Source organism: Cucumis melo, chromosome 6 (assembly GCF_025177605.1).
Source record: "Cucumis melo cultivar AY chromosome 6, USDA_Cmelo_AY_1.0, whole genome shotgun sequence".
Classification (NCBI taxonomy): domain Eukaryota; kingdom Viridiplantae; phylum Streptophyta; class Magnoliopsida; order Cucurbitales; family Cucurbitaceae; genus Cucumis; species Cucumis melo.
Window position 1 is genome coordinate 5,658,248 of NC_066862.1, and position 26,951 is coordinate 5,685,198.

At 39.2% G+C, this 26,951-nt stretch overlaps 5 protein-coding genes across 5 annotated transcripts in view; all 5 read right to left on the reverse strand.

Annotated features, from left to right (window-relative positions):
- Window positions 1-8,217: 8,217 nt before the first annotated feature.
- On the reverse strand, window positions 8,218-9,600 carry LOC127149991 (uncharacterized). Its single transcript, XM_051086593.1, has one exon. It carries the CDS (start codon window positions 9,598-9,600, stop codon window positions 8,218-8,220), a length of 1,383 nt encoding a protein of 460 aa, XP_050942550.1.
- A 9,215-nt stretch (window positions 9,601-18,815) lies between these two features.
- Window positions 18,816-26,951, reverse strand: part of LOC103484204 (DExH-box ATP-dependent RNA helicase DExH12-like) — a 76,837-nt gene continuing 68,701 nt past the window's right edge. Inside the window, exon 4 of the mRNA XM_051086633.1 lies at window positions 18,816-19,129. The gene's annotated coding sequence lies outside the window, so the exon portion shown is untranslated. The remainder of the gene's footprint in view (window positions 19,130-26,951) is intronic.
- Window positions 19,215-22,781, reverse strand: LOC127143817 (DExH-box ATP-dependent RNA helicase DExH12-like). The gene is made up of 3 exons (XM_051086598.1): window positions 22,626-22,781; window positions 21,325-22,396; window positions 19,215-21,157 (listed from the first exon to the last, which is right to left on the reverse strand). Exons 1-3 carry the CDS (start codon window positions 22,779-22,781, stop codon window positions 19,215-19,217), a joined length of 3,171 nt encoding a protein of 1,056 aa, XP_050942555.1.
- Window positions 22,671-24,674, reverse strand: LOC103503142 (DExH-box ATP-dependent RNA helicase DExH12-like). The gene is made up of 2 exons (XM_051086636.1): window positions 24,169-24,674; window positions 22,671-23,015 (listed from the first exon to the last, which is right to left on the reverse strand). Exons 1-2 carry the CDS (start codon window positions 24,250-24,252, stop codon window positions 22,806-22,808), a joined length of 294 nt encoding a protein of 97 aa, XP_050942593.1. The 5' UTR covers window positions 24,253-24,674; the 3' UTR covers window positions 22,671-22,805.
- Window positions 24,703-25,578, reverse strand: LOC127149992 (DExH-box ATP-dependent RNA helicase DExH12-like). Its single transcript, XM_051086599.1, has 2 exons — window positions 25,452-25,578; window positions 24,703-25,356 (listed from the first exon to the last, which is right to left on the reverse strand). Exons 1-2 carry the CDS (start codon window positions 25,512-25,514, stop codon window positions 24,703-24,705), a joined length of 717 nt encoding a protein of 238 aa, XP_050942556.1. The 5' UTR covers window positions 25,515-25,578.

Genomic DNA, 26,951 nt, shown 5'->3' on the forward strand with positions numbered 1-26,951 from the left:
GAGGGAGCCCAATGCATTCTACTTGGCCTAACCAACTTAACCCTAGCAACTAGAAAGGTCTTGTTTCGTTTTGTCGAAAAGTGAAGAGTTCCCCACATAGGCTTTTATACAGAGGGAGCCCAAAGCATTCTACTTGGCCTAACAAGCTTAACTCTAGGAACTAAGAAGGTCTAGTTTCGCTTAGTCCAAAATTCTAAGGATGGAAAAAAAGAGAAGGGGAATAGAAAACCTCCCATTGTAATGTAGTTCTTCATGGAAGCTTGCTTGTAAAGGTCCTAAGTTTGGTTATACTTCATTTTCCTTTATTCCTACAAAAAGTAAACTATAATTTCAATCAAATTTTATTAGAGAGGTTAAACTAAAAATTAAAAAAAAAATGTGTTTAATTTAAAAGAAAGCAGTAAAATTTGGCATTATTTAAGGTCAGTTGCATTGTCTAGGTATCACTTGAATTATCAAAACGACCTAACAAATCTTCGCAGTAAGTTTGTAACTCAGAACCTACCAAAAATTTAAAAAAGGTTGAAGAAAGCACTTCAAGACCTAAAATGTCATGTGTGTAAGTGCAACAAACTTAGTTTTATACAAATCTAACAAGTATTCAAAATGCGTCTAAGCTTTCAAATGACCTAATAACACTTAAGTGTAAGTTCGTAATTCATAACTTACCAAAAAGTTCAAAAAGTGTGGAAAAGGTCCTTTAAGACCCAAAACAACAACGATATGTGTATGTGCAAAAAAACTTAGTTTAAAACAACCTAAAAGGTTTTCAAAATATGTTTAAGCATCACTCAAACTTTAAAAATGACCTAACAATGCTAAGTGTTATTTCGTTACTCATAACCTACCAAAAAGTTCAAAAAGTGTAGAAAAAGCACTTTAAGACCCAAAATGGAAACCAAGTGGTTAAGTGCAACAAACTTAGTCTCAAACCAACCTAAAAGGTGTTCAAAACGTGTTAAAGTATCACTTGAACTTTTACAACGACCTAACAATGCTTAAATGTAAGTTCGTAACTCACAACCTACCAAAAAGTTCAAAAAGTATGAAAAAAGCGCTTCAAGGCCGAAAATGACAACCAAGCATGTAAGTGCAACAAACTTAGTTTCAAACCATCCTCAAAAGAGTTCAAAACGTGTGTAAGCTTTCAAAACGACCAAACAATGCTTAAGTGTAAGTTTGTAACTAACAACCTACCAAAATTTTCAAAAAGTGTGAAAAAGCACTTCAAGACCCAACATGTCAACCAAATGTGTAAGTGCAACAAACTTAGTTTCAAACCAACATAAAAAGTGTTTAAAAAACCCTAACAATGAAGTGTAAGTTCGTAACTCATAAACTACCAAAAAGTTCAAAATGAGTGAAAAATGCAATTTAAGACCCAAAATGACAACCAAGTATGCAAGTGAAACAAACTTAGTCTTAAACAAACCTAAAATGTTTTCAAACCATGTTTAAGCATCACTTGAACTTTCTGAACGACCTAACAATGTTTAATTGTAAGTTCGTCACTCATAACCTACCAAAAAATGCAAAAAGTGCAAAAAAAAACAACTCAAGACCCAAAATGGCAACTAAGTGCACAAGTGTAACAAAATTAGTTCCAAATCAACCTAAAAAGTGGTCAAGACATGTCTAAGTATCACTTAAACTTTCAAAACGTAACAAAGCTTAAGTGTAAATTGGTAACTCATAACTTACCAAAAAGTTAGAAATAGGGTGAAAAAAGCACTTTAAGATCCAAAATGGCAACCAAGTGCGTAAGTTCAACAAACTTAGTTTCAAACCAACCTACAAAGAGTTCAAAATGTCTCTAAGTATCACTTGAACTTTCAAAACAACCTAACAAAGCTTAAATGTAAGTTGATAACTCATAACCTACCAAAAAGTTACAAAGGGTGGAAAAAGCATTTTAAGACCCAAAATGGCAACCAAGTGTGTGTAAGTTTAACGAACTTAGTTTTAACCAACCTAAAAAGAGTTCGAAACGTACTAAGTATCACTTGAATTTTCAAAACAACCTAAAAAAGCTTAAGTGTAGGTTCGCAACTCATAACCTACCAAAAAATTCTGAAAGGTTGAAAAAAGTACTTCAAGACCCAAAATGGCAACCAAGTGTGCAAGTGCAACAAACTCAAACAAACCTAAAAAGTATTCAAAACGTGTGTAAGTATGAATTTTCAAAACGACCAAACAATGCTTAAGTGTAAGTTCATAACTCACAACCTACCAAAATTTAAAAAAGTGTGAAAAAAGCACTTCAAGGCCCAACTTGTAAATCAAGTGTGTAATTTCAACAAACTTAGATGTGTTTGGATTATCTTTTAAAGTTCAAAAGGATAAGCGAGCAAGTTGAGACATTGTCTTGCAAGCAAACGACAATAAGAGGGGAAGACGTCGAGCTGGCTGAAGAGCTCAAGCTTGAGGTAGAGGCAATGAGCCTAGACAATGATAAAAGGGCCTCACCCAAGAAGACGAGGAAAAAAGCCGCCATCAAACATGAGAAGAGGAAGAGAAGCCAGGTTGACGCTTCCACACCTGAAGGAAGCCAACAAGGCGGTGAGGGAGGCAAGGCCCCAAAGTTGAGCATTGCCAAGGAAGTGAAGGTGGAGAAGGACCTCTTTCCTTCCGAAAGCTTTTGGACGCCTCAATTAAGGTGTTTGGATGGAGGAAGTTCTTCAAGGGGACTTCTAAGATTCGGTTGAAGGTTATCAGAAAATTCTACACATCAGATCTCAACCAAGCCGAATACTATGTGATAATGGACGGGAAAAGCATCTACTTCAATGTTGAGGCCATTAACAAATTGTACGACTTGCCCTTTGATGCTAAGACACCAGAGCAGGCGTTAATCACTACAACTTTGAAAAGGCAGGCCAGGGAAGCCTTGAAAACTATCGTGTGGCTTGGGGTGGAATGTGATATCACTCTAACAAGAAATTACCTATTGTACCCACATCGGCTGACCACTAAGGCGAGTATGTGACTGTTTTTCATAAAAAAGAAGATAATGCTAACGCGTCACGACAACACCATCCCACTGAGATATGCAATGATGATTTACTGCATTAAGAAGAAGATAGTAGTCAACCTTGGTGCCATAATAAAAAACTCCATCCTTTCTTCGATGAAAGCACCTAAAGACATTATGCCCTTCCCCTTTACAATTAAAGCTCTTTGTCTGAAAGAGGTTCCTGAGCTTTCAACTTTTTCGCAAGCACCCATTTTTAGTTTTGTATGTTCTCAAGTGACTCTCAACCAAACCATAACGCTCCATCAAAATAAAGAAGAGCAGAGATGCCTCAAAACCCTTAATAAAGTTAAGGGAGAAGAAAAAGAGGCATCTCCTCCGCCGCCACCGCTCAAGAGGAAAAAGTCCCATGATAGCGCATCTAGCTTGCAGAAAAAAGGAAAAGAGATGGAAGCTAGACACGACCATAAACCCTAAACCTCTAGCCATCCTACCCTTATCGCCACCTCCAAAATCCAAATCCTTCAGTCCTCCTCCTCCTTATCCAAAAACTCAACCCCCCCCCACCACCAATCATACCCAACATCCTCCACCTTGTCACCTAACCTTAACAAGCCCTTCTTTAATCAAAAGAGCATTGTTAACGAAGAAGAATTTCTCAACCCTGACAAAGACCTGTAGCGCATTCCTCCCCTCCGCATACTGCAATACATATTTTCGAACGTGCATCTTGCGTGTAAACCCTAGAACCCAAGAATCTCTAAGTCATCTAAGGAACTCAAAAGAATATTAGGGGTTGAGGTTAGGAGAAAGATGGTTTAAGATTGACGCTTCAAGATAGATTGGAAAAGAATTTTAATAAGATTAGATAGTTAAGTTCAAGTGTTATGGAAGATGTGTTGTTTTTAAAATGACAAAAGAAAAGAGTCATCGTAATAAAGGAAGGCCAAAAGAATGTTTGGAAATTGGTTAAGTGTTGGCTATCGCATGTTGCATACTTTAAGCGGCCAAAAGTGTCAAGTGAACCTTTAAAGAGACAAGTTGGGCGGCCAAAGGTTAAGATGTGGTATGGCCGAGAGGTGTCAAGGCTAAATGGTCAAGACAACCACTATAGGACAAGGCTAAATGACCAAGGGTATGCTAGACAAGAAAGCTAGGCATTTAGGAAATGTCAAGAACCTCCAAAGAGGTTAGCATGTAGCCAAGAGGTGGGCTATACGGCCAAGGGGGCAATCCAGCCTCATGCTAGTCAATATTACATGGTTTGTTGAAGGCATTGGGGGAAGTTTGGGAGGTTTGGCGAGCAAAAAGGAAGTCTTAGGTGTTCTTGGTAGCAAAAATTTACTGAAGAGCCCTCAAGGAAAAAGGGATAGGCATCCAAGGATGACCTAAGCAATATGAGGTAAGATGTAAGGTGGAGTACAAGTGGACAACATGCAAGACACCGAAGTTTTGCCAAGTAGGAGAGGTAAGCAGCATGACGTGGAAAGTGATAGGTATGGGGGTGAGAGGCGAGAAGAAAGGTGTTAATTAAGGAGCATGCAAGGATCACTATATCCAACTTTGGATGAATGGTGTTCACAATCTACTCGTGCCAATTGGGCAATTCCACTTGAAAAATCTCATAAGCTAAGTCTACTATCAGGAGAAAGGCTTCCAAGAAGAAAGGATGCCAAGAAGAAAGGTGTTGAAGTGAAGAAAGACCCAAAGGGTCATTTTCGAATGAAAACTAAGCAATGTTGAGTATTTTGGAGCTACAGAACTCTATACTTGAAATTTGTTAATAGAATTTCGAGGTAAACTAGTTAAGACATTTTTAGCAAGTTTGTAGAAGAAAGCTTCTTGATTTGAGTTCTAGATTTTAAGTTATTAAGCTCCAAATTTGAATTAAGTTTTTGGTCGAAAAATCATGTTTCTAGGCAAGGCTAAGGGTGGGCCGAATGCTAGGATGACAGGATGAGATGGAATACAAGTGGGCAACATGACGTAAGATGTTATTTAGGCTTTGGGTCATGGGAGAAGCATCTCCACCACACGGCCAGGCGGCATGAGGCACACGTCTAGGCCATCTAGGGTGCCATGTGTCAAGGGCATATTTGTCCAAGGTATTATTTACCTATGGCCGTATGCCCGAATACCCCTAAATCGCTTTATCTTTATGTCTTGAAAGTAGTCTAGGTTAATTCTTTCGTTTTCGTGTCACCGAGCCACAGTGTAACATTTCGGCTTTTTCATATGCAAGTCTGCCAAGGCCAAAAATCTCAATATGTACTATAGGGGGTACATGAGTAGTTCGACCCCCGCCCAAGCCTTGTCGCACTCTTTGCAAGCTAAGCTATTTTCTTTGCAAGTGACAGTCTTCAATGCTTTCCTTTATGATGTTTTCAACTATTTACTTTCTCTCTCCCGTTTTATAAAAACATTTTCTCGAGAACGTGGAGGGAGGCTACATCATACCGCGAGTTTGTCCGCGGGTTTCGAATATTGAACGACTGACTTGTTGACTGAGCAGAACAAGTGCCACACGATCGTGTTTTAAAGTTATGATTGTGACAACTGGTATCAGAGCCAAATCGGCTAATTGACAGTAAGACCGAAGTATGTCGTCGGCAAATTGTTAGGCTCCCTTTCCACCTACAACAATATTAACCAAACAGCACACACAATACACTAATACTCCAGCAGAATTCACAGAGAATTATATATAAAAGGAGAGTTAAGTTGTAGTTATATTGATATATGGATAATAGTTCACCAGCCACAAAAGATTAACAAAACCAACAAGAAACTCAGCCAAATAAGAGGGCTGTACTCTCCACCATGAACTATGTTCACTCCAAAATGCCTAACGATCAAGATGCCCAACCCTAATACAAAAAGCTCCTATATATATTCCTAATATTCTTATGCTCCTGCTGCCATGTGTCATGAGGACCACTGGTCATCCTAACTACCAAGCTGTCTGGGTGGAATTCCCCTTTTTACCCCTTCTCTTGTAAACTTGAGTGATTGGAGGCCTAGCAATACCCCCACGGAGAAGAGCCACCTTGTCCTCAAGGTGGAATTTGGAAATTGATGTCGAAGCATCGCGTAGGACTCCCACGTTGCCTCATGGCTTGGTTGGTCTTTCCATTGCACCAAATATTCCCAATCACGTTCGGCCTCGTTCCAGCGGCGTTGGATCACGTTTTTCGGTTCCAACACTAACTCCATTTGGTCATTTATCATTGTGACGTCCGGATAAACTGGATGTTGGTCTCCTACTGCTTTCTTAAGTTGCAATACATGGAAGACGGGATGTATTTTAGCAGTTTCCGGAAGGTCCAGCAGGTAGGCGACCTCTCCTACTCGTCCCAACACCGTATATGGTCCAAAATACCTTGGTGATAATTTCTCACAGCGTTTTTTCGCTACTGACTGCTGTCTATAAGGCTGCAATTTTAAGTATACCCTGTCCCCAATGTCAAACACCACGTCCCGACGATGGATATTGGCAAATTTCTTCACTCTTTCTTGGGCGTGCTGCAAATGTCGCTTCAACACTTTCAACATCTCATCTCGAGATTGCAACTGCTGCTCCACCGAATCATTCGGCGTTGTCCCGGTTTGACCATACGAAATGATGGGAGGAGGAGGCTGACCATAAACTACCGCATAAGGGGTATTTTTGATGGACGATTGGTAATTTGTATTGTACCAATATTCAGCCCATGCCACCTTATCACTCCACGACTTTTGCTTTTCTTGGCACAAACATCTTAAATAGAGTTCCAAGCATTTGTTCACTACCTCCGTTTGTCCATCGGTTTGGGGATTGTATGTCGTGCTCCGCTTTAGTTGAGTCCCTTGCAAACGGAATAACTCTTGCCAAAAGTGGCTTAAAAAGACTCGGTCACGGTCGGATACTATCGAGCGAGGATATCCATGGAGGCGCACTACCTCTTTGATGAACACCAAAGCCACTACTTTAGCCGAAAATGGGTGACCCAAGGTAATAAAATGAGCATATTTGCTTAGGCGATCAACTATCACCAATATCGTGTCAAATCCCTTGGAACGTGGGAGGCCCTCCACAAAATCCATGGAAATATCTTCCCAAATACGGTTAGGAATAGGGAGAGGTTGTAACAGTCCGGCCGGAGATAACGCTTGGACCTTGTTTTGCTGGCAAACATGACAGTGATCCACATATTGTTTGATGTCCTTTTTCATCCCGTCCCAAAACAATTCAGCTGCTATCCTTTTATAAGTGCGTAGCTGTCGGGAATGTCCCCCAAGGACCAAATCATGGAAAGTGTGTAATATAGTCGGGATGAAGCTCGAAGTTCTCGAAATAACTAATCTGCCCCTATAAAACAGCTTACCTTGGCGAACCGTATATCGGGGGACACAGTCCGGATCCGCCACAATTCTATCAAATATGGCCTTCAATTTTTCATCCGCTTGTACCTCTTTTTCGATCACTGTAATGTCCAGCAAGGAGGGGACAGTAATGGCATTTAACTCAGCCTCAAATGGCATACGGTACAAGGCGTCCGCAACTTTGTTTTCGGGTCCAGCTCTATAGCGTATTTCAAAGTCAAATCCGATCAGCTTCATCAGCCACTTTTGCACACCGGGTATTATTTCTCTTTGCTCCAGAATATTTCTCAACGCTTTCTGATCAGTATATACCACAAATCGATGCCCCAAAAGGTAATGCCGCCATTTTTCCACGGCCAATACTATGGCCATCAACTCCCTTTCGTAAACAAATTTTTCTCGGGCCGTTTGTGATAGTTTTTGGCTGAAATACGCGATTGGCCTTTTGTTCTGCGCTAACACAACCCCTAACCCGATACCTGATGCGTCGGTTTCCACTTCAAAGGGCAGCTGAAAGTCAGGTAATGCTAGCACGGGAAGTGTTACCATGGCTCTTTTAAGTTGTTCAAATGCTTTCGTTGCCTCTTCCGACCAACGGAAATTATTCTTCTTGGTTAGCTTCGTGAGTGGTGTAGCAATGGCGCCATAATTTGCCACAAACCGACGGTAATACCCGGTCAGCCCTAAGAAACCCCGAAGCTCCCGTATATTCTTCAGTATTGGCCACTCTATCATGGCCTTAATCTTCTCCTGATCAGCTTCCACTCCCTTGGCCGACACCCAATGGCCTGAGTACTCGATTCGGTCCTTCGCAAAATGACATTTCTATCGGTTAGCAAAGAGGCAATGCTGTCTCAATAGCTGAAACACCATAGTCAGATGCTCTAGATGTGTTTCCACGTCTCTGCTGTACACCAGAATGTCGTCAAAAACTTGCGTAAATAAGGTCGAAAAACCTGATTCATCAATGCTTGGAATGTTGCAGGCGCATTGGTGAGGCCGAAGGGCATGAATAAGAACTCGTAATGACCCTCGTGTGTTCTGAAAGCTGTCTTGCTTACATCTTCATCCCGTACCCGGATTTGATGGTACCCGGATTTCAAGTCTATTTTAGAGAAAATACTCGCTCCACTTAACTCATCCAACAACTCATCAATCATGGGAATAGGGAACTTATCCGGTACCGTTGCTCGGTTTAAAGCGCGATAGTCGACGCAGAACCGCCATCCCCCATCCTTCTTTTTTACCATGATAACCGGGCTGGAAAACGGGCTGGTGCTAGGTCGTATAATTCCTGAAGCCAGCATGTCATTCACCAATCTTTCAATCTCGTTTTTCTGGGCGTGTGGGTAGCGATATGGTCTCACGTTAATGGGATCCGTACCTTCTTTCAACTGGATCCTATGGTCGATTCGTCGCATCGGGGGCAGACCGTCGGGCATTTCAAATACATCACTGAATTCCTGCTGTAGCTGTGCAAATTCTGGTTGATAGTCTTCCACAGCATCTGTCACTACTAATTCCCGGTCTTCCTTGGGAATGCCCATGGCACTGAAGTTAACTAGAAATCCTTGATCATCCGGTTGCCACGTTTTAACTAACACTTTCAAGGATATCTCCGTTCTGGTCAGCGAAGGATCCCCTTTTAGGATTACCTTAGTATCTCTGACAACAAAGGTCATGGTGAGGGCTTTCCAATCCACTGTCATTGCTCCTTGTTTCTGCAGCCACTGCATCCCCAGCACCATATCGATGTTACCCAGTTCCAGCGGCAAGAAATCCTCTACTATGGATATCACCGGCAGACCCACGGTGATACCTTTACACATTCCGCGGCCTTGCACTGCCTTCCCGGATCCCATAATAACTCCGTAGTTCGTTGTTTCCGCCATAGGTAATTTTAGATTCTCGACCAGCTTCAGGGAGATGAAATTATGGGTCGCCCCACAATCCACCATGATCACTATTTCTTGGTTCTCCACCGTTCCTTTTAGCTTGAACGTACCCGGTGCTGTCAACCCCACAACGGAGTTCAAGGACAACTCTACCACCGGACTGACTTCCACCATCTCTCCCTCGTACGCACTATCCACCATTTCAACATCTTCTAGATCGTCCGCGACCACACAGAGGTGAAGTTCTTTGTTTTTGCAGCGATGGCCTTTGCTAAATGGTTTGTCGCATCGATAACACAGCCCCTTGTCACGTCGTGCTTGCAGTTCAGAATCCGTCCACCTCCGAAAACCGGTATCCCGTCGTCCGCCCATCCCTGTCACGCCGTTCTGTGAGTTGTTTGCTTGGTTCAGACTCGCAGGGATCCTCTCGGCCAACGTTACTATTTTAGTCGAAGGGGTTTCCACATTTTTTGGCGCGTGTTTTTGGGCCGATTTAAAATCCTTAGCCTATGGGCCGTGCGAAGCCCTAGCTATCTCTAGTTTTTCTTCAGCTAATCGGGCCGCATACATCATGTCCTCCAAGCCCACGGCCCACATTGCAAATACTTCAGTTCTAATAACCGGGTCCAACCCATTCGTGAAGGCCCCTACCAGGACGTTCTCCGCCATTTCCGGTAACGGCACCGACAGCTCCTCAAAGCGCTGCAAATATTCTCCCACCGATCCCTCCTATTTTATAGCCAAGAATCGCGCGCAACCCGTTCCATATTCTCTATTACGAAAACGGTTGTACATTCTCTCTTTTAACTCTTTCCACGATCGGAAGCGTTTCCTATTCTCCGCCCAACGGAACCAGCACAATCCCTTTCCTTCCATGCTGACTATAGCTATCTTTAACTTCTTCTGCTCATTTAGAAGATGCATCTGAAAATAGTGCTCCGCCCTATAAATCCATCCATCCAAGTCTTCTCCATTAAAAACTGGCATCTCCAGTTTTTTAAACTTTATGCGATCTTGCCCTGCCCCCGGTTCTAAACTCAGAGAGGTTTCCCCTTCCTCGTCTCCGTCGACCACATCTTTCGTTCGAATTTTCCGTTTTCCCGTACTCACTCCGGTCAGTTCCGAACTGCTAGGATGTCTTTGGCGATCCTCATACATTTCGGTTAAGATGGCGTGCATTTTCTCCATCGTCTTCTCTAGGAAAGGTATGCGTTGAACCTCTTTTTTGATGGCTTCAATCTCCTTTTCCGACGCATCCAATCGTTCTTCGATTAATTTTTGCGTCATTTTCTTCCACCTCCCCAGGATGTCGAATGGCTTTGATACCAATGTTAGGCTCCCTTTCCACCTACAACAATATTAACCAAACAGCACACACAATACACTAATACTCCAGCAGAATTCACAGAGAATTATATATAAAAGGAGAGTTAAGTTGTAGTTATATTGATATATGGATAATAGTTCACCGGCCACAAAAGATTAACAAAACCAACAAGAAACTCAGCCAAATAAGAGGGTTGTACTCTCCACCATGAACTATGTTCACTCCAAAATGCCTAACGATCAAGATGCCCAACCCTAATACAAAAAGCTCCTATATATATTCCTAATATTCTTATGCTCCTGCTGCCATGTGTCATGAGGACCACTGGCCATCCTAACTACCAAGCTGTCTGGGTGGAATTCCCCTTTTTACCCCTTCTCTTGTAAACTTGAGTGATTGGAGGCCTAGCACAAATCCATCGGGCAAGGCCTAGAAAGACCGACTGGTAGAGCTAGAAGAGAAAATGCTCTACCTAGTCGAAGTTCCCGACTCCATCTGCTACTTGGAGGCTCGTCTCGAAGAAATTTCCGAGAAAGCTGATACAATCGATATGGTAACTGACCGTGTCGAAGGATTACCGATACAAGAGTTATTTGCAGGAGTCGACACTCAAGAAGCAAATGTTGGAAGAACTATTAACTATGAATATGAGGACAGTTTGTCAGGCTTTGTTGCCCACATGGAAGGACGTGTCAACGAGCTAGACAGCTCTCAGAAGACACTCTTGAAGATGATAAATGGCATGTTAGAGGATTTTCGAGCTACTCTCGATGTCGTTAGAAATGAAATCGCATATGTGAACACAAGACTGGGTCTCATAATGCGAGCAATGGCAAACCAAGTTCCGGTTGGAGGAGTAGTTCCCGTTTTTAAGGTGAAGGTTCCGGAACTCAAGCCCTTATGTGGGGTGAGGGATGCAAAGGCCTTAAAGAACTTCATATTTAATCTCGAACAGTACTTCAAAGCCACAAACACAGTCACCGAAGAAACCAAAGTGACATTGGCGACAATGTATCTGTGTGAGGATGCCAAGTTGTGGTGGAGGTCCCGATACATGGACATACAGGAAGGGCGTTGCACAATAGATACTTGGGACGTCCTGAAGAAAGAACTTCACTCCCAATTCTTCCCCGAGAATGTGGAAATCCTAGCTCGACAAAAATTGCGTGATCTGAAACACACTGGCAACATTCGAGAGAACGTGAAACAGTTTGCGGGCCTGATGTTAGACATCCGCGATATGTTAGAGAAATACAAAGTTTTCTGTTTTGTCGAAGAGCTGAAACCGTGGGCCATGACCAAGTTATATGAACAAAGGGTCCAAGGCCTCACGTCAGCGTATGCAGCAGCCGAACGGTTGTTCGATCTGACCAGTGACTCTCAAGATGTGAGAAGTCGCCAAAGTTCCTCACCTGGAAGGAACAGGAATAGTCGCTCGAGTTCTCCCAAAGATACCGATGGAGGTAAAGATTCCGGTAGAGACCGCAGACCTTACCAATCAAACACAGAGAGCACATGGCGAAGGCCAAATAATCGAAGCCCACCCAAGCGTCCCCTTAGTTGTTTCATATGTGGGGGACCACATCTGGCAAGAGAATGCCCGAATAAAGTCGACTTCCATGCATTTCAGGCCTCATTAATCGCAGATTCAGATTATAAGTCGAATCAAGCTGAGGGTGAAGTGGGCCAAATAGATGGGGGCGAGAAGACTCGAATAGGGGTCATAAAATACATGTCGTCTCTCCAGAAGAAGTCAGGAGAGAGACACGTACCAACTAAAGGGGGCTTATTGTATGTTGATACCTGGATTAACCAAAAACAAACTAAGAGTACTATGGTTGATTCCAGTATGACTCATAACTTTATAACAGAGGCAGAGGCCCGACGTCTAAGACTCCGTTGGGAGAAGGATTCAGGAGGAATGAAGGTCGTGAATTCCATTGCCCTACCTATCGTCGGACTAATGAAACAAACGATGATAAAGTTGGAAGGGTGGAAAAGCCCGGTGGACTTTGTGGTTGTAAAGATGGACGACTTCGATGTAGTGTTGGGAATGGAGTTCCTCCTTGAACATCAAGTCATACCAATGCCCTCAGCCAGATGCCTAGTGATTACTGGATCTTTTCCCACAGTAGTGCAAGCAGAAATTCGTCAGCCTAACGGATTTAAAATGATATCGGTCATGCAACTAGATACGAATCGCGTCCAAGAGGAACCACCATCTGTAGAGATTTCGATTGGGGCGTTGAGAAAAATGGAGACAGTCCCCAAAGACAATCTGTGTGTCCCGGAGAAGTGTCGTGGTGTGATGCCAAATAGTTGGCCCAAGTCCTTGTCGATGAGAAGGAGGACCGACCATGGGATAGAGTCGCCGTCAGAGGCAAAAGCGCATGAGAAGTCGCATGACGCCACCGACAACAGTGTATTGACCGCCGTATCCAGAGTAAGCTCATAGTTCACCGCAAATATCCACTCCCTGCACTCACCAGGCTGTTTGACCACCCATGTGGGGTGAAGTATTTCCCAAAGTCAGACATCCGATCGAGGTACTGTCGAGTAAAAACAACGAAGGTAAAGAGACTCGAGACAACTTGTGTCACTGGACATGGAGCATACGAGTTTCCCGTAGTGTCATTTAGTCTTACCGATGCCAAGGGAGGAAAGTGTTATTCTGTGCAGAGCCAGATAAACGTGCTGGGTCATGTGGTGGAGTGTCACCAAAGTGGGTTGTTAAGAGAAGAAGACACTCAGTGGAGTGGGAACCTCGAGTGTCAGGCCGCCTTCAATGGTTTAAAGCAAAGCCATGATCGAGGGGCCAAGTCTTCGGGTCGTCGATGCGACCAAGACTCCCAAAGTTGAAGGCGTGCAATTCAGCTGTGTGTTCGAAGAATATCTGCATCATTGTGTTGATGGCAGACAAAAGAATTGGGTTCAGCTGCTGAATGTAACCTAATATGGTCGTAGTGTTCAGACAGACTCACTGATCAAGAGAAGTTCGTTTAAGATTAAAGGTAATAGGCATTTTGTATTGTCGTCGCTCGCTGATGGCCCTTATGTAGGGGACCGCCCTCAAGTTCACAGAGTTGAAGAGAAATGGGAACAGATGGCCGACATCGCTCAAGTGTGCCTAGAAGAAGCTTCAAGGCCGATGGAGGAGAGGGTAGATCAAAAGCGATGCCCTCTTGAGTTCGAGTGGATGACCAAGCTTTCAATTAAGAGCTCCAGCTTCGCCAATTGACGAGGACGTCAACTATTTAAATAGGGGAGAATGTCAATGGCATGTTTGTCCAAGGTATTATTTACCTATGGCCGTATGCCCGAATACCCCTAAATAGCTTTATCTTTATGTCTTGAAAGTAGTCTAGGTTAATTCTTTCGATTTCGTGTCGCCGAGCTACAGTGTGACATTTTGGCCTTTTCATATGCAAGCCTTCAAGGCCAAAAATCTCAATATGTACTATAGGGGTACATGAATAGTCTGACCCCGCCCAAGCCTTGCACTCTTTGCAAGCTAAGCTATTTTCTTTGCAATTGATCAGTCTTCAATGCTTTCTTTTATGATGTTTTCAACTATTTACTTTCTCTCTCCCGTTTTATAAAAACATTTTCTCGAGAACGTAGAGGGAGGCTACATCATACCGCGAGTTTGTCCGCGAGTTTCGAATATTGAATGGCTGACTTGTTGACTGAGTAGAACAAGTGTAACACAATCGTGTTTTAAAGTTACGATTGTGACACCATGAACACGCAAACAAGGAAGTCATCGGCGAGTCGAACGGCGTGCTAGGGCATGCGAGGTAAGCACACGACTAGGCCCATGAGCCTGCGCGAACACGTGCAGCCTGCTGCCCATGTCCTGCGCACCAAGCAACCCACATGACATTTTTTAACATTTTTGGGTGTTCTAGCAATTTTTTTTTGGAGATTAGGTATTTTCTGAACATTAGGGATTAAGTGGAGTATAAATACCCTATTAATAGGACAAGGGAAGCTTGGTGAATTTTCTCAAACTAAGGAGAAAAGCTTCAAATTTGTGAACAAAACTTGTTTTAAAAGTTATTTGTCAAGCATTATTTCAATTTACACAAGTAATAGCATGTGAGTGATTCATGCATTAAAGTGATTTACTTAAATGCTTAAGATTTCTAAAAGTTGCATTTCAAGTTTTATGAGAAAACTTGTATTTAAATGTTGTGATTAAGTTATGTCAGTGCTATACCAAACTACCTCTAAATGTGCACATAATGATTCCTAACTACTGATGCGAAGGCTTTATAGATGGGACTATTACATTAGTGAAGGTCATAATGTCTATGGGGAAGGTTTAGATATATTGACCTATGTTAAATTATGGATGTATAAGCCAATAGCTGGTATATGATAACTTAATGTATCTCTGAATGATTAAGGAATTTTTGAAATGCTTCTAAAGCTTTACTATGTTATGGTTACAATGATTTATATGTCAAAGCTGAGCATTGAGAATAACTATTTAGAAAACATGTTTTAGTTCAAAACCTTGATGGATTATACCCATGCGGTCTCCGTGCAACGACACGCTTGCTCCGATCATCCCGCCAAACAAAGAGGAACCCCTAACACCACCAACGCAAGGCAATCTCAGTATCCCTGATCCTCGCCAAGAAACATAAATTTGGGAGTGTCCTCTAACTTTTGTACTTATTATCTTTTGTGTTTCTTTATTGTTCTCTTTTGTGCTTGTACGTTTATTTGCTTGTTTCAATATATGAAGTACATGCTTTCCTCGTTTCTTGAGTTTTGCATCGCTTGCATTCGCTTTCTGAGTTTTATTCCCCATGTTACTCGTACGGATAACTTCAATGATATTAACCATGCAACTTTGAATTTAACTTTGTTGTTCGACGTTCAATCTCTCATTACGAAACCTTACTTACCAAATATTTATGGCGTTTTATTAGGCGAGCAAGTTTTACCTCAAACCTCTTATGTAAAATTTTCTAAGTTCATCTTATCATTCACTTTTCAACAATGAGGACCTTGCTACGATAAAAAATTGGGGGGCGTGTGAGGTCCGAGCTAAAGTGCTCGAAAATTTTAAAGAAAAAAAACTTTTTCTCTATTCCTCTTTCAGAATTATAGAGCTCACAACAACAATGGGTTAAAAAATGTGATGAGGTTATTAGAAAAGTTTTTAATGAAACGATTAGTGAATATCACATATAGCTAATAACTTTTAATTTGCAACTATTACAAGTGATTCTTCCCCATTTTCTTAAATAAAAAGCTATTGCTATTAACATCTATCAGGCATAGCAATTTATTTCTACTATAAATTGCTACGACCGATAGATGCTACCAATGACAACTTTTAATTTGAAAACTATGTTATCAGTTCCTATCAAAAGTTACTATCATTGATAGCGCCCTATCAATTGTAGCCACTAAAGAGCGACTTAACATTTTGAAAATTTTTATCAGTTGGCTAATCAATATTTGCTATTTTTTCAAATATTTTATTATTGTGCTATAATTCAATTTATTTTCTAAAGTGTGCTATTTGTTATAGTTTTTCTTTAAAAATTTAGAAATTCATATCATTGTGTAAATAGAAATTGACCTAAAATAAGCTTTCGATGTGAGAAAATCGAAAGGAAATGTACGAACGGTTATTTTCTAAATCGAAAGTTATCACTAGGAACAAATATTAGTAATAACATATATTAGTGATAGCTACTACCACCAATAATAACCGCTATCAGTTATAGTTTTGTGCTATATAAGTAATTATTTTATTATTGTACTATATATTTTTGTGCTATATAAGTAATTGTTTTATTATTGTACTATATATTTTTGTGCTATATAAGTAATTATTTTATTCTTGTACTGTATATTCTATTATTTTTTTTTTGCTTAAACATCGTTTATGCAAATGGTCTATTTCCTTCCACGGAATCTTTTTTTAAATAATGTATTTTTTTAAAGTAATGTCAAAAATGGGATAGGAGGGAAAATATTAATAAAAATAGGGTAATTTGGACGAAGTTGTGTACGGGGAAATCGTGGACTTCAATGATGGCATGTGGACCCCACACCTTTTTCTTTTTTTTGATATATATATATATATATATTAAATATTTAAATCTCCAAATTCCAATTTCTAAAAACATCTTTCCGTATTAAATATCTTTCTAATTTCCAATTTTCAAAAATATCTTTTTTTATTAAATATATTTTCAAATTCCAAATTTTAATCTCCTAAAATATTTTTCCAAATTCAAAACTCTAATATCAAATTCTTTTGAAAAATATATATATTAACAAAATATGTTATTAAAAAATATATATATTAAACAAATATTTGCGATCTACCGATATTAACAAAATATCTAAATTTTTTTAGAATCAAAATATATAATTCTATTCTATGATAAGAATATTTAATTTTTTCTTATAATCAAAATAAAAAGAGTTATGGCAACAGATAATTTTGTTAATATCGGTTGATTGCAAATATTTATTTAATATATTTTTTAATAACATATTGTATTAATATATCTTTTTAAAAAAAATGGAAGATTGAAATTTGAAATTTGGAAAGATATTTAATAAGGAAAATATTTTTGAAAATTTGAAATCAGAATTTGAAAAGATATTTAATAAAGAAATATATTTTTGGAAATTGTAATTTAGATATTTGAATATTTAATATACATATACATATATATATATATATATATATATATATATATATATATATATATATATATATATATATTAAAAAAAAGCAAGTGTGGGGATTGAAGTCGTGGACTCCGTCCACGACTATCAAGCAAAGTCGTGTACCGGCTACACGATTTCATCCCCTATTTTTGTAATATTTTTTCTTCTATCCTTACTTTTCAAAAATACGTTATTAAAAAAAATTCTCCTCCACCCCTTACCACTCTTCAAACGCTACCGTCCACCCCCACAGAGCACAAGCATCCATCGAACCAAACAAATTAGGCTACACCGAGAGGGTGAGAAAACCGACTGATGCAGCAAGGGGAGCAAAATGTTTGAAGCGGCAAGGCAAATTATGAACGAAAAAGGCACGCTTGGAACGACAAAGAGATGTGATAACTAAGGTTGTATTGGGAAAGAGCAGTGTGTGCTCTCTCCACAAATGTTCATTGACCAATCTTCAAACTCAATCAATTCCTTCAAATTCTTCCCAGGCTGCTTCCAACAACAACTCTTCTTCTAATAATCAACACCAAATTCATCAAACAATTACTTTGGCCCAAAACTGACCTCATCTCTCTCTTTCCATTTAAAAGAAAAAAAGATTCTTATTTCTTTCTTTCTGTTTCCCTTTTATTAATTCCCTTTTTCTATATCTATTTTATTTCTTACCTTTAATTACTATCCAAGTTCCTGTTATCAGGTTGTAGCATTTTTTAAGTGAGGAATGCTTCAATGGACATACATTAAATTGTGAAAAGCAATGAAGTTTTCATCAAATTTGTAAACATCCTTACAAAAACAGAGCGCTCAATAGAAGAAAGTTTTAACTCCTAGATTGTTAGGTTTCAAATATTCCTTTTTATAGTGTCGATTTTAAATCTTTTTTATAGTTATTGTATTTGGACTTCTCATTTGTCACAAATGTTTCGATTGTTCATAAGATGAAAACACAAATAAAGAACCCGCTTGAATCACAACTTCTTATATTTCATTGATATTGTTTTGTATAAGAAAGATTATTACTATTTAAGTATTATTGTCGAAGATTAAATTGACTCAAAAATATTCTATTTTTAATACAAGAAAATCATATAATTAATACGTAGTTTCAACCTAGTTAGTTTATAATATTTAATAGTTAAAAGTTGTTCAAAATCACTCTAAAATACTTTAATTTGAAATCGATGTTTAATTTTACACTTCAAAAACAACTATCATACCAAGGGATCTTTGGGAGTCATTCTGAATTTATAGAAGTAATTCTAGAATCACTCCCGACTAATTTCTGAAATGAACTCGATATATGCAAGATAAAAGGAAGATTTTGAAGTTAAATGTGAAAAAAAGGATGAAATACACAGCCACTCATTCAAGCCATGGCTGCAGGAGATCATCGCCTTTGTACTCATCAGCCTCGATCAATTTACTGTAAAAATAATCACACATTAAGAAAAAGCCACCAGTTTGTATCATAAGCCATTCTATATCTAAAATCTATTTAAATATTATCGAGATACCTTGTTGAATGAATCAGAATCAAGCTCGGGTATGGAGTGCCTCAAGGTTGAAGATTTATATCATTAATAACATGTTAGTCACATAAAAACAGAGACAGAGACGGTGACACCCATAATAATAAAGTTGGGTTCTATTCTAATGCAGTGGCGCACATATTCATAAATACTTGCTATCAGTATACAAATTTTAGATACCGTCTACTCTTCTTCACCAAATGCGTCAGAACATCTTCAACATGAGAAAGTTATACGAGGAAACTAGAAGAATTACTTATCCACTCACTCAAGCCGCCATGGCGGCAGGGCATCGTCAGCTTTGCGCTCATGGATAACCTCCAACAATTTCCTGAAAGAATAATGAACACATTAAGAGAGCCACCAGTGTGTATCAATTCATAGGCGCAAAAGAGTGCCAGAGTTAAAGTACCCAGCTAGTCTTCTTCATCAAATGCAGCTGCATCTTTAACATCCACTGTGAAACTATATTCCTGGTCGCAGCCCAAGTACGAATCACACATGAAATAAAGGGTGTACGACTTCTTTCCAGTACCTGCAGGTGCAGTGAAATCAAGCTTGACCTTTGCCTTCCTTTGAAGAGAAACTCTTTTAATCGCTAGTAGCTGGTTACTCTTTGTATCGCCAACAACAAGCCACCAGCCTTCTTCTTTGGCTTTGGGATACCTTAAAGCATCCACAGGCCCAACCTCGGTCCTCCCGTCAAGATCACGCTCAAGTGTAACCTGCAGTGTTATGTTCTCTCCTGCTGCAACATTCTCACCATCTAGTACCTCATATGCCATATCAATATTTGGGAACCGATTGCAAAAGCGTGCAATATCCAGCAACTGCGAATCAGACATCTGAAGTAGTTCACGCCTTTCATCGTCCTCCATTTCCACCAGGTCAAATATTGTCTCTATGTTCTTTCCAGGGTTCTCTTGACATCTCTTGGCTAGCTCCTTTGTGAAATGTGGTAGCTGGAGAAGCATGGAATCCCGCTCCCACAAGCTTTGGGTTACCATTTGACTTACTTCCATTGCGAGAAGGGCAAGGCTCAGCCAACCATTGCTTGAAATGACATCCACCATTGCCTGCAGCAACCTACTGGCTGAAATGACTACCTCTCGTTGATCCAATGCCAAGTTACCACCAACAGATTGCCTTGAGAAATGAGCCTGCAGCAAAGCATTTGCTTCGACATGTGGGTCTGTGCATTTTGGATTTTCGAATGAAAATCGCTGATGATTAATCAATCTACGAATCAACTCTTCTTCACCCGGTCGTATTGGAAGCAATGCATACTCAGAAGTTGAAGCCAGAATCTCCAAAAGACCCTTCATCTTGGTTTTAGCAGTTAAAGAAGAACTGAAACGCTCAATAGTAGTGTAACTGATGTAATAATACGATGCTATCATACCAAGATTAGATGGAGACAAGTCCATGTCATCCTCAATGCCGATGCACTTGCTAGCTTCTAAGTCACTCAACGTATTCTCAACAAGCTCAGAAAGGTGGTCAGAAAGATGTCTATGACTGACACCTTGAAGATTATAATAATTGGGATTCTGAGTAAGCCTTCTGTACATAAGAGTCCACGTAATATAATCAACAACATCTTGCTTGTTCTCAATAATTCCAGCAACAATTTCTGCATTTATATTATCATGGAGAAAATGGTGTAGGTGGCTTTCAACAGGGAAAGCTTCATATAAGAACTTCTTGTAGTATTCTTTATGGGGTGCATGGCAGAGAATGACACATTTCCCAGAATTATCAAGTAGTGGTCGACTAGCATGGCCCATCATCTGCATCAAATCAGTAACAGGATAATCGGTGCGAGCATTTTCTCTTCCATCATAATACTGTGTTCCCATTACTACTACCAAATGGGCTGACAATGGAACATCCCAACACATCGAGCTGCTTATAACACAAACTTGAATCCACCCTGCTTCAAACAGTTGCGTCACAACTTCTTGATCCAAGCTAGACAATCCCTCGTGCAAATAGCCAACTCCATGACGTAAAATGGCTTTCAGCATCTCATCATTGATCTTGTCAACAAAGGGCTCGATGTCTTCAAGAGATCTCAACAAAAATGGCAGTTTCTCTCCATTATCTGCACTTGAGTACGACATTATATCCACCGCTGTCAGTCTGACATGCTTTCTCGTGGGAACAAAGACAATAGCAGGTTTTCCATTCTTTGCATGCTGAACGATAGCAGTGTATGTTGGTTTCGTCATTGCCTGCATTCTGGCTTCAAAATTAGCTATATCCACCCCCTGAATATGAATCTCCAAAGGAACGGGGCGAACGCCAGGCGGGAAATTGAAGAGACCATGAGATGTAGCCCCTATCCAATCCCCAATATCTTTTGCATTTGCAAGAGAAGTAGAAAGAGCCACAATTCAAATCTTGTTCTCAATCTGACTAGCAATATATCTCATCCTCGACACAATCACCTCCAATACAGGACCACCTTGACCCCCAATCAAATGAAGTTCATCAATAATAAAAAGACTGACCTGTTGAACATACTTTCGTTGCTTCCAGCGCGAGATAAAGCATCCCATTTTTCAGGGGTACTAATGATTATTTGACCTCTCTCGAGAAGCTTCAAATCTGTAGCCATCTCCCCTGTTAACTCAACAACACGGATTCCGAGTCCCTTTCCAAACTTCTTATCCCAGTCCCTGAATCGCTCTTTGGCAAGAGCTTCAATAGGGGCAATGTACACAGCACGTAATACGTTGTCCTGTCCTTTCTGATAATTCCTTAGTATGGCAAACTCCGCACATATGGTTTTTCCACTTCCAGTTGGTGCAGCAACTAGAACATTGTCGTCTGTGTTATACAGCACGGTAAAGACTTGAGTCTGAACAGGATTAAAATGCTTGAAATCTTGATAAAGAGCTTCATAAGATGGATTTCTTAATGCAGTCACAGGAAGAGGTTGCAAGTCTAACAGCTCCGTTGGTGGGGGGAACTTTTCTGGCAGAATGAGGTGCCTAAAAGAGACCAGCAAAATAGTTTGTGACCCTAGCCATCTATCTGACACAACACGTATGAAATACTGTGGGGGTAGTGGTTCACATATTGGCACCGTGAAATTCAAAGTGTGATCCTCATCAATGTACTGCTTCTTCAACAAGAAATGCTCACGATGATGTATAAATTCACCATCATTATCCTCCACAAGTACCCAAAACGACTCTACATATTCATGAACCTTGTCCTCCCACTGGAAGTCTGGTGTTATTGTAAGCTCAACTCTCAGAACTGTACGTGTAATTGGCTGAACATGTGCCGCCATATCCAATTTAGGGAATTGATGGATGAACTTATGTAGAGTTCTACCCATTTTGGGGGCACGTATAAGCTCACCTAGCTCCTGCGATGAGAGATCATAATACCGTTCCCAAGCCAAATCCTTCTTCTCAAGCTTCATAAGAATATCATTGGAGATACCATGGAATTGCCGGAGAGGTGTCTGGACACTCCACATCCTTTTACTCACCATCTTGCACAAGTTCAAGGCCTTCTCGGCAAGTTGTGCCCATCCTCGTTTCAGAACAATCTCAAAAATAGCCCGCATAAGCCGTCCAGCACTCTGATTTCATGAAGTTATATTAGTTCAATGAAAACCAAATTAACATAGGCCTTAATATATGAAAAATAAAATTAGTACAGACAATAAAAGAAATTTAAAAAAGAACAAAGCTTGCAAGAGTCCACAAGATGAGTTCTAAATTACCATTAATAACAAAGAATAAGCTTTAATATTGAAGTGTGATAATTCAATTTGTATAAATTCACTGAATGAAGCAAACTAAACCGACCTGAGTTATGAACACCATGTCAGATGTCAGTGACAGCCCTTCCAGCTTTAACTGAGATATATATGCTTGCAGCAAAACATTGATCTTGGCACTGGGTTCCTCCAAGCTTTCCTTGATAGGAATTGGAACACGTTCCAGCAGCTTTGCTAATTCCATTTTTTCATCTTGTCGCACCGTTACTTATTTAAATTCTTCACTCAATGAGAACAAACGACATAGTTCAATATCCCCCATCATTGGCTTCAAATGCTCATTGTAAGTGGATATTGTTCCATGTGTTATATAGTAGTAGCTAGCAATGCGACCCAAGTCTGTAACTTGGAAATACCCACTTTTCCGGTCATACTTCACTAGATTATTTTTATCTAAAATTGTAGCAGCTGAATGAATCTGCAAACATGAAGTATCCCCGTGATAAGAAAAACGGAAGTATCATCATACAAAACTACTATATTAAATAACAATCATATGTTCCCACAAGCTGTTTTTCTCAAACATAAGTGTAAGGCAACATGCATTATTCTGGACAGTCTCCACACGGAAATACGAAGCTTGTTGACTCAGGTCAGAGAGGAATAGAAGAAAATTATTAACTAATATTACAAAGCTTCTCCAGCCTCTAGGTAGTTTTCTCTTTAAATTGTGTCTATTTCCTTTTACTTTTCTACAAAGTAGAACCTCTCATTGATTTTTTTCCACGAGTTCAGTATAGCACCACCCATTATTTTAAAAAGAAACAAACTCTCTTTTCTCTTTTCTTTTTTTTTTTTTGCCCTGAGCGTGAAACTCTACAATAATTTGATAGAAGCTAGAAGTGGCAATAGCTCCAACCCATGAGAGCTTACACAAAACCACTTCAATAGCTTCTATTGGTTCTTTTCATAATAAACTTCCTCGTCATTACTGATCTATTTCTAATAAATGAAACAGTATACCACATATATCAATTTATAATGCCAACTTTCATCTTCTACCCTATTTGACTATTGAAGCTGATCATTCATAAGGATACTAACATCTTAGTATATATAGTTGGTAGAGGTTATTTAAGTCGAGCATCTCTTTTGGGCATTAGGTTGAGGAATGGAGAAACTATTCGGTCCATTGTGATTGAGTGGCCTGGAGAATCAAATGCTTCTTCTGTTCAGCGGACCGAAGCATATCATAAAAACTATTCACGATCCATTTAAATCCTCATTGTTCATATATTCCTATTTTCTTTTCATTCTAGACAACAAATCACAATCATTATAATCGCCGCCTAGCATGTTGTATAGCCACCTTTCTTTTTAATCTTGTTTTGATCTTAAATTGAAGTCTTGTTTCTTTTCTACAAGTAAGAAAATATTTCTGAAATGATAATTATCACCTACATATTTGTTAATATAATTTTCTGAAGTGTTGAATATTAAACGTCTGACACCTAAGACCTAAGATCTCGAACACATGGAAACAATGAACATTCTGCAAATAACATGTAATCCAGCAAAAAACCAATATTAGACATTTTCATGACGACAAAAATAAAGTATTTTGAACATACCAAATCAGCTCTCCTCTCTTCCAATGTTATATCCCTTGTAGGAGCATTAGCTGCTAGTCCATAGAGGGTGGGATTCCTTAGCATACGAACGTACAAGTAAGTATATCCCAACCAATTACACGCTTCTCTGGCATTTTGAACCGTTCCAAGAACAATTTCTGCATTTAATTGATCGGCCAATTTGGACACAAACTAACTTTCAATTGGTAGCTGTTGGTTCATTAGTGAAAGATAATACTGTAATTCACTACGTCCCGTGATGATTATTCCTGTTCGCTCAGAATCAAATTGTGGTCTTCCTGCACGACCCAGCATCTGCATAACATCTAAAGGACTCAACTCAGTCCATGCTCCTTTCTCTGGATTGTAAATTTGGGTTCCCTTGATAATAACACAATGAGTTGGCAGATTCACACCCCAAGCAAGAGTAGTCGTTGAAACCAAAACTTGAATATGACCATCAGCAAAAAGATCCTCAACAAGTTGGCGATCAACCTTTGTCATCCCAGCATGATGAATTGCAAAACCATAGGGTTAAAGGTCTTTGAGATCATTACTTTTAACTAAATCAGTATGAGTGTGAAGAATCTCACGGCTAGCACTTTCCTCCTTTAAGAATCTGCTAAGTGTATCATTGGCAAGAGCAGCATCTCGTATAGCACGAGCTGTTTTGGATGTTTCTTTCCTTGAATGGACAAAGATAAGAACCTGATGCTTTCCTGCAAACGACATTACCTTTTCATAACAGAGATCGTTCATCAATTGGAACCTCTGCAATGGCTTCTTCACCGTTATTCCAATGTACTGTTGATAGAGTGCGACTGGTCTATAGCTATTGTCAAAATGGAACAGACCTTTTTTTGGATCAACTCGCAAAAATAATGCTACATGTTCATAATTAGGGAGTGTGGCTGATAATCCCACCAGGCGGATATGCTCCTTAGTGGTCTCAATTTGCCTCATAGTTCTGACAACTATGCTTTCAAGCACGGGACCTCTGTTATCATGAAGAAGATGAATCTCATCAATAATCAAAAGCTTTACAAGTTGTGTATATGTGCGGTCACCTGACTTCCTAGTAATGATATCCCACTTCTCTGGTGTTGTCACAATAATTTGAGTCTCATCAATCTGTCGACGAGTCAATGTCTGATCTCCACTAAGTTCCCGTACTTTGACACCATAGTCCTGCAAGCGATTAGATATATTGCCAACAACTTTAGCAACAAGGGCTTTCATAGGTGCAACATATACAATCTTATAATCATTGTGGTTGTACGAACCATCTGGATTTGTGTGTAGAGCAATCTGCTGTAGTATAGTTCATGATCAAACTCGAACTCCATGGAATGATGTAATCCATAATCAATCAATCTTGCTCATTAGTTGTCCCATACCACTCCTTCCAATAATATCTTATTTGAATATGGTTGTTAAATATCAACAGATTTCAAAATCTATAGGTATATTCCCATTTTGTATATCAAGTTCTCTTGCAAGCTAAAAAGAAAAAAAAAACTAACCAATGTTTATGAATTATCATAAATAGCAAAACATTAAAACTATTTATAAAATACAGTAAAAGAAATATAGACTACGGAAAGTTTGATAAATTTTATTATATTTTATAGATAGTCTAATATTTTTCTATTTTAAAAATGTCTCGTAGCTTAGACAAAATCAAAATAATTTTAAAAATCAAATTGATTAATCCCAAAATGCACAAATTCAATTGATAATGTCCATTATTTTGAAGGGCCAGGCCCATGGGAGATAGAAAAATTATTTTCATTGATAATGCACAAATTATTTTCAATTGACAATGCCCAAAAATTATTAGTTTGGATAATCGGCTGACGACAAAAAATTATTTTTCAATTTAATAATGGGTAAACCGTTAACATAAATATAGAAAGAATAATAAAATCAATTCACTTTCTATTACTTTTGCTTTTGATTTCAACGTAAAAGAGTCCACATCTGTAAAATAATGATTTTTATATATAAATAAATCATCCCGAGGTGAGACTTTTGACTTGTGGGTAGACTGATTGTTTAAATATACTCTAAATCGAACATGAGTAGGTTAATTATTTAATTATATTATAAATCGAACATATTTAATTAGTTTGCAAACAATATTTGTGATTCACATCTTCTAATACCAATAATTATTTATTAGTCGAGATCCGTCTACATTCACGAATATAAAAAAATTAAGTAACGTTTATTATAATAATTAAAATATTTTTTTTTGGGAAAAATGATGTATTTATAAAATTAATATATACTTGTGTGAATTTGTCTCAAACCAGTCGAAAGGAATGTTTTATTGGTGAAATTTTTTATGAAAATTATTTCCAAAACTAAAAGAATAAGAATCTTCATAATTGATAATTTGATTTGAAAAAAAGAAATAAAAAATCAATCCTATATGTCCAAATACAAAGAAAAAAGAAGTATAGTAGAAAATGGAATAATACAACAAATAAATGCTTTATTTTGTACACAGTAGAAGTCAGATTACTACATTTCAAATTTCAAAAAAAGAACTTCGCTCTCTTCTTCAGAGCTTCTCTCTCATTTCTAATTTCTTCATCTTTCTTCTCAACGGCAACATCTCCCTCCTCTCCCCCCTCTCCCCCCTCTCTCCTCCTTCCCTTCTCCATCGCTCTCTTGTCTCCTTCGTCTTCCTCAGAATCTTCACTCTTCCTTTCTCTCAATTTCCATTCTCTAAAATGAAGCATCCACCCAAGAAACCCTATCTTGCTAAATACCCATCT

What these genes read in the sequence shown, in the direction of transcription:
- LOC127149992 (XM_051086599.1), bottom strand. Translation starts at nt 25,514, where the DNA reads ATGGAGTTCGAGTTTGATCATGAACTATACTACAGCAGATTGCTCTAC. An exon ending in TCTACACACAAATCCAGATG is followed by an intron (nt 25,357 to 25,451) that starts GTTCGTACAACC and finishes AATCGCTTGCAG; the next exon opens with GACTATGGTGTCAAAGTACG.
- LOC127143817 (XM_051086598.1), bottom strand. Translation starts at nt 22,781, where the DNA reads ATGGAATTAGCAAAGCTGCTGGAACGTGTTCCAATTCCTATCAAGGAA. An exon ending in ACATGGTGTTCATAACTCAG is followed by an intron (nt 22,397 to 22,625) that starts GTCGGTTTAGTT and finishes TCATGAAATCAG; the next exon opens with AGTGCTGGACGGCTTATGCG. An exon ending in TCGCGCTGGAAGCAACGAAA is followed by an intron (nt 21,158 to 21,324) that starts GTATGTTCAACA and finishes CAAATGCAAAAG; the next exon opens with ATATTGGGGATTGGATAGGG.
- LOC103503142 (XM_051086636.1), bottom strand. Translation starts at nt 24,252, where the DNA reads ATGCTAAGGAATCCCACCCTCTATGGACTAGCAGCTAATGCTCCTACA. An exon ending in AAGAGAGGAGAGCTGATTTG is followed by an intron (nt 23,016 to 24,168) that starts GTATGTTCAAAA and finishes TCATGTTTGCAG; the next exon opens with ATTCATTCAGCTGCTACAAT.
- LOC127149991 (XM_051086593.1), bottom strand. Translation starts at nt 9,600, where the DNA reads ATGGGCGGACGACGGGATACCGGTTTTCGGAGGTGGACGGATTCTGAA.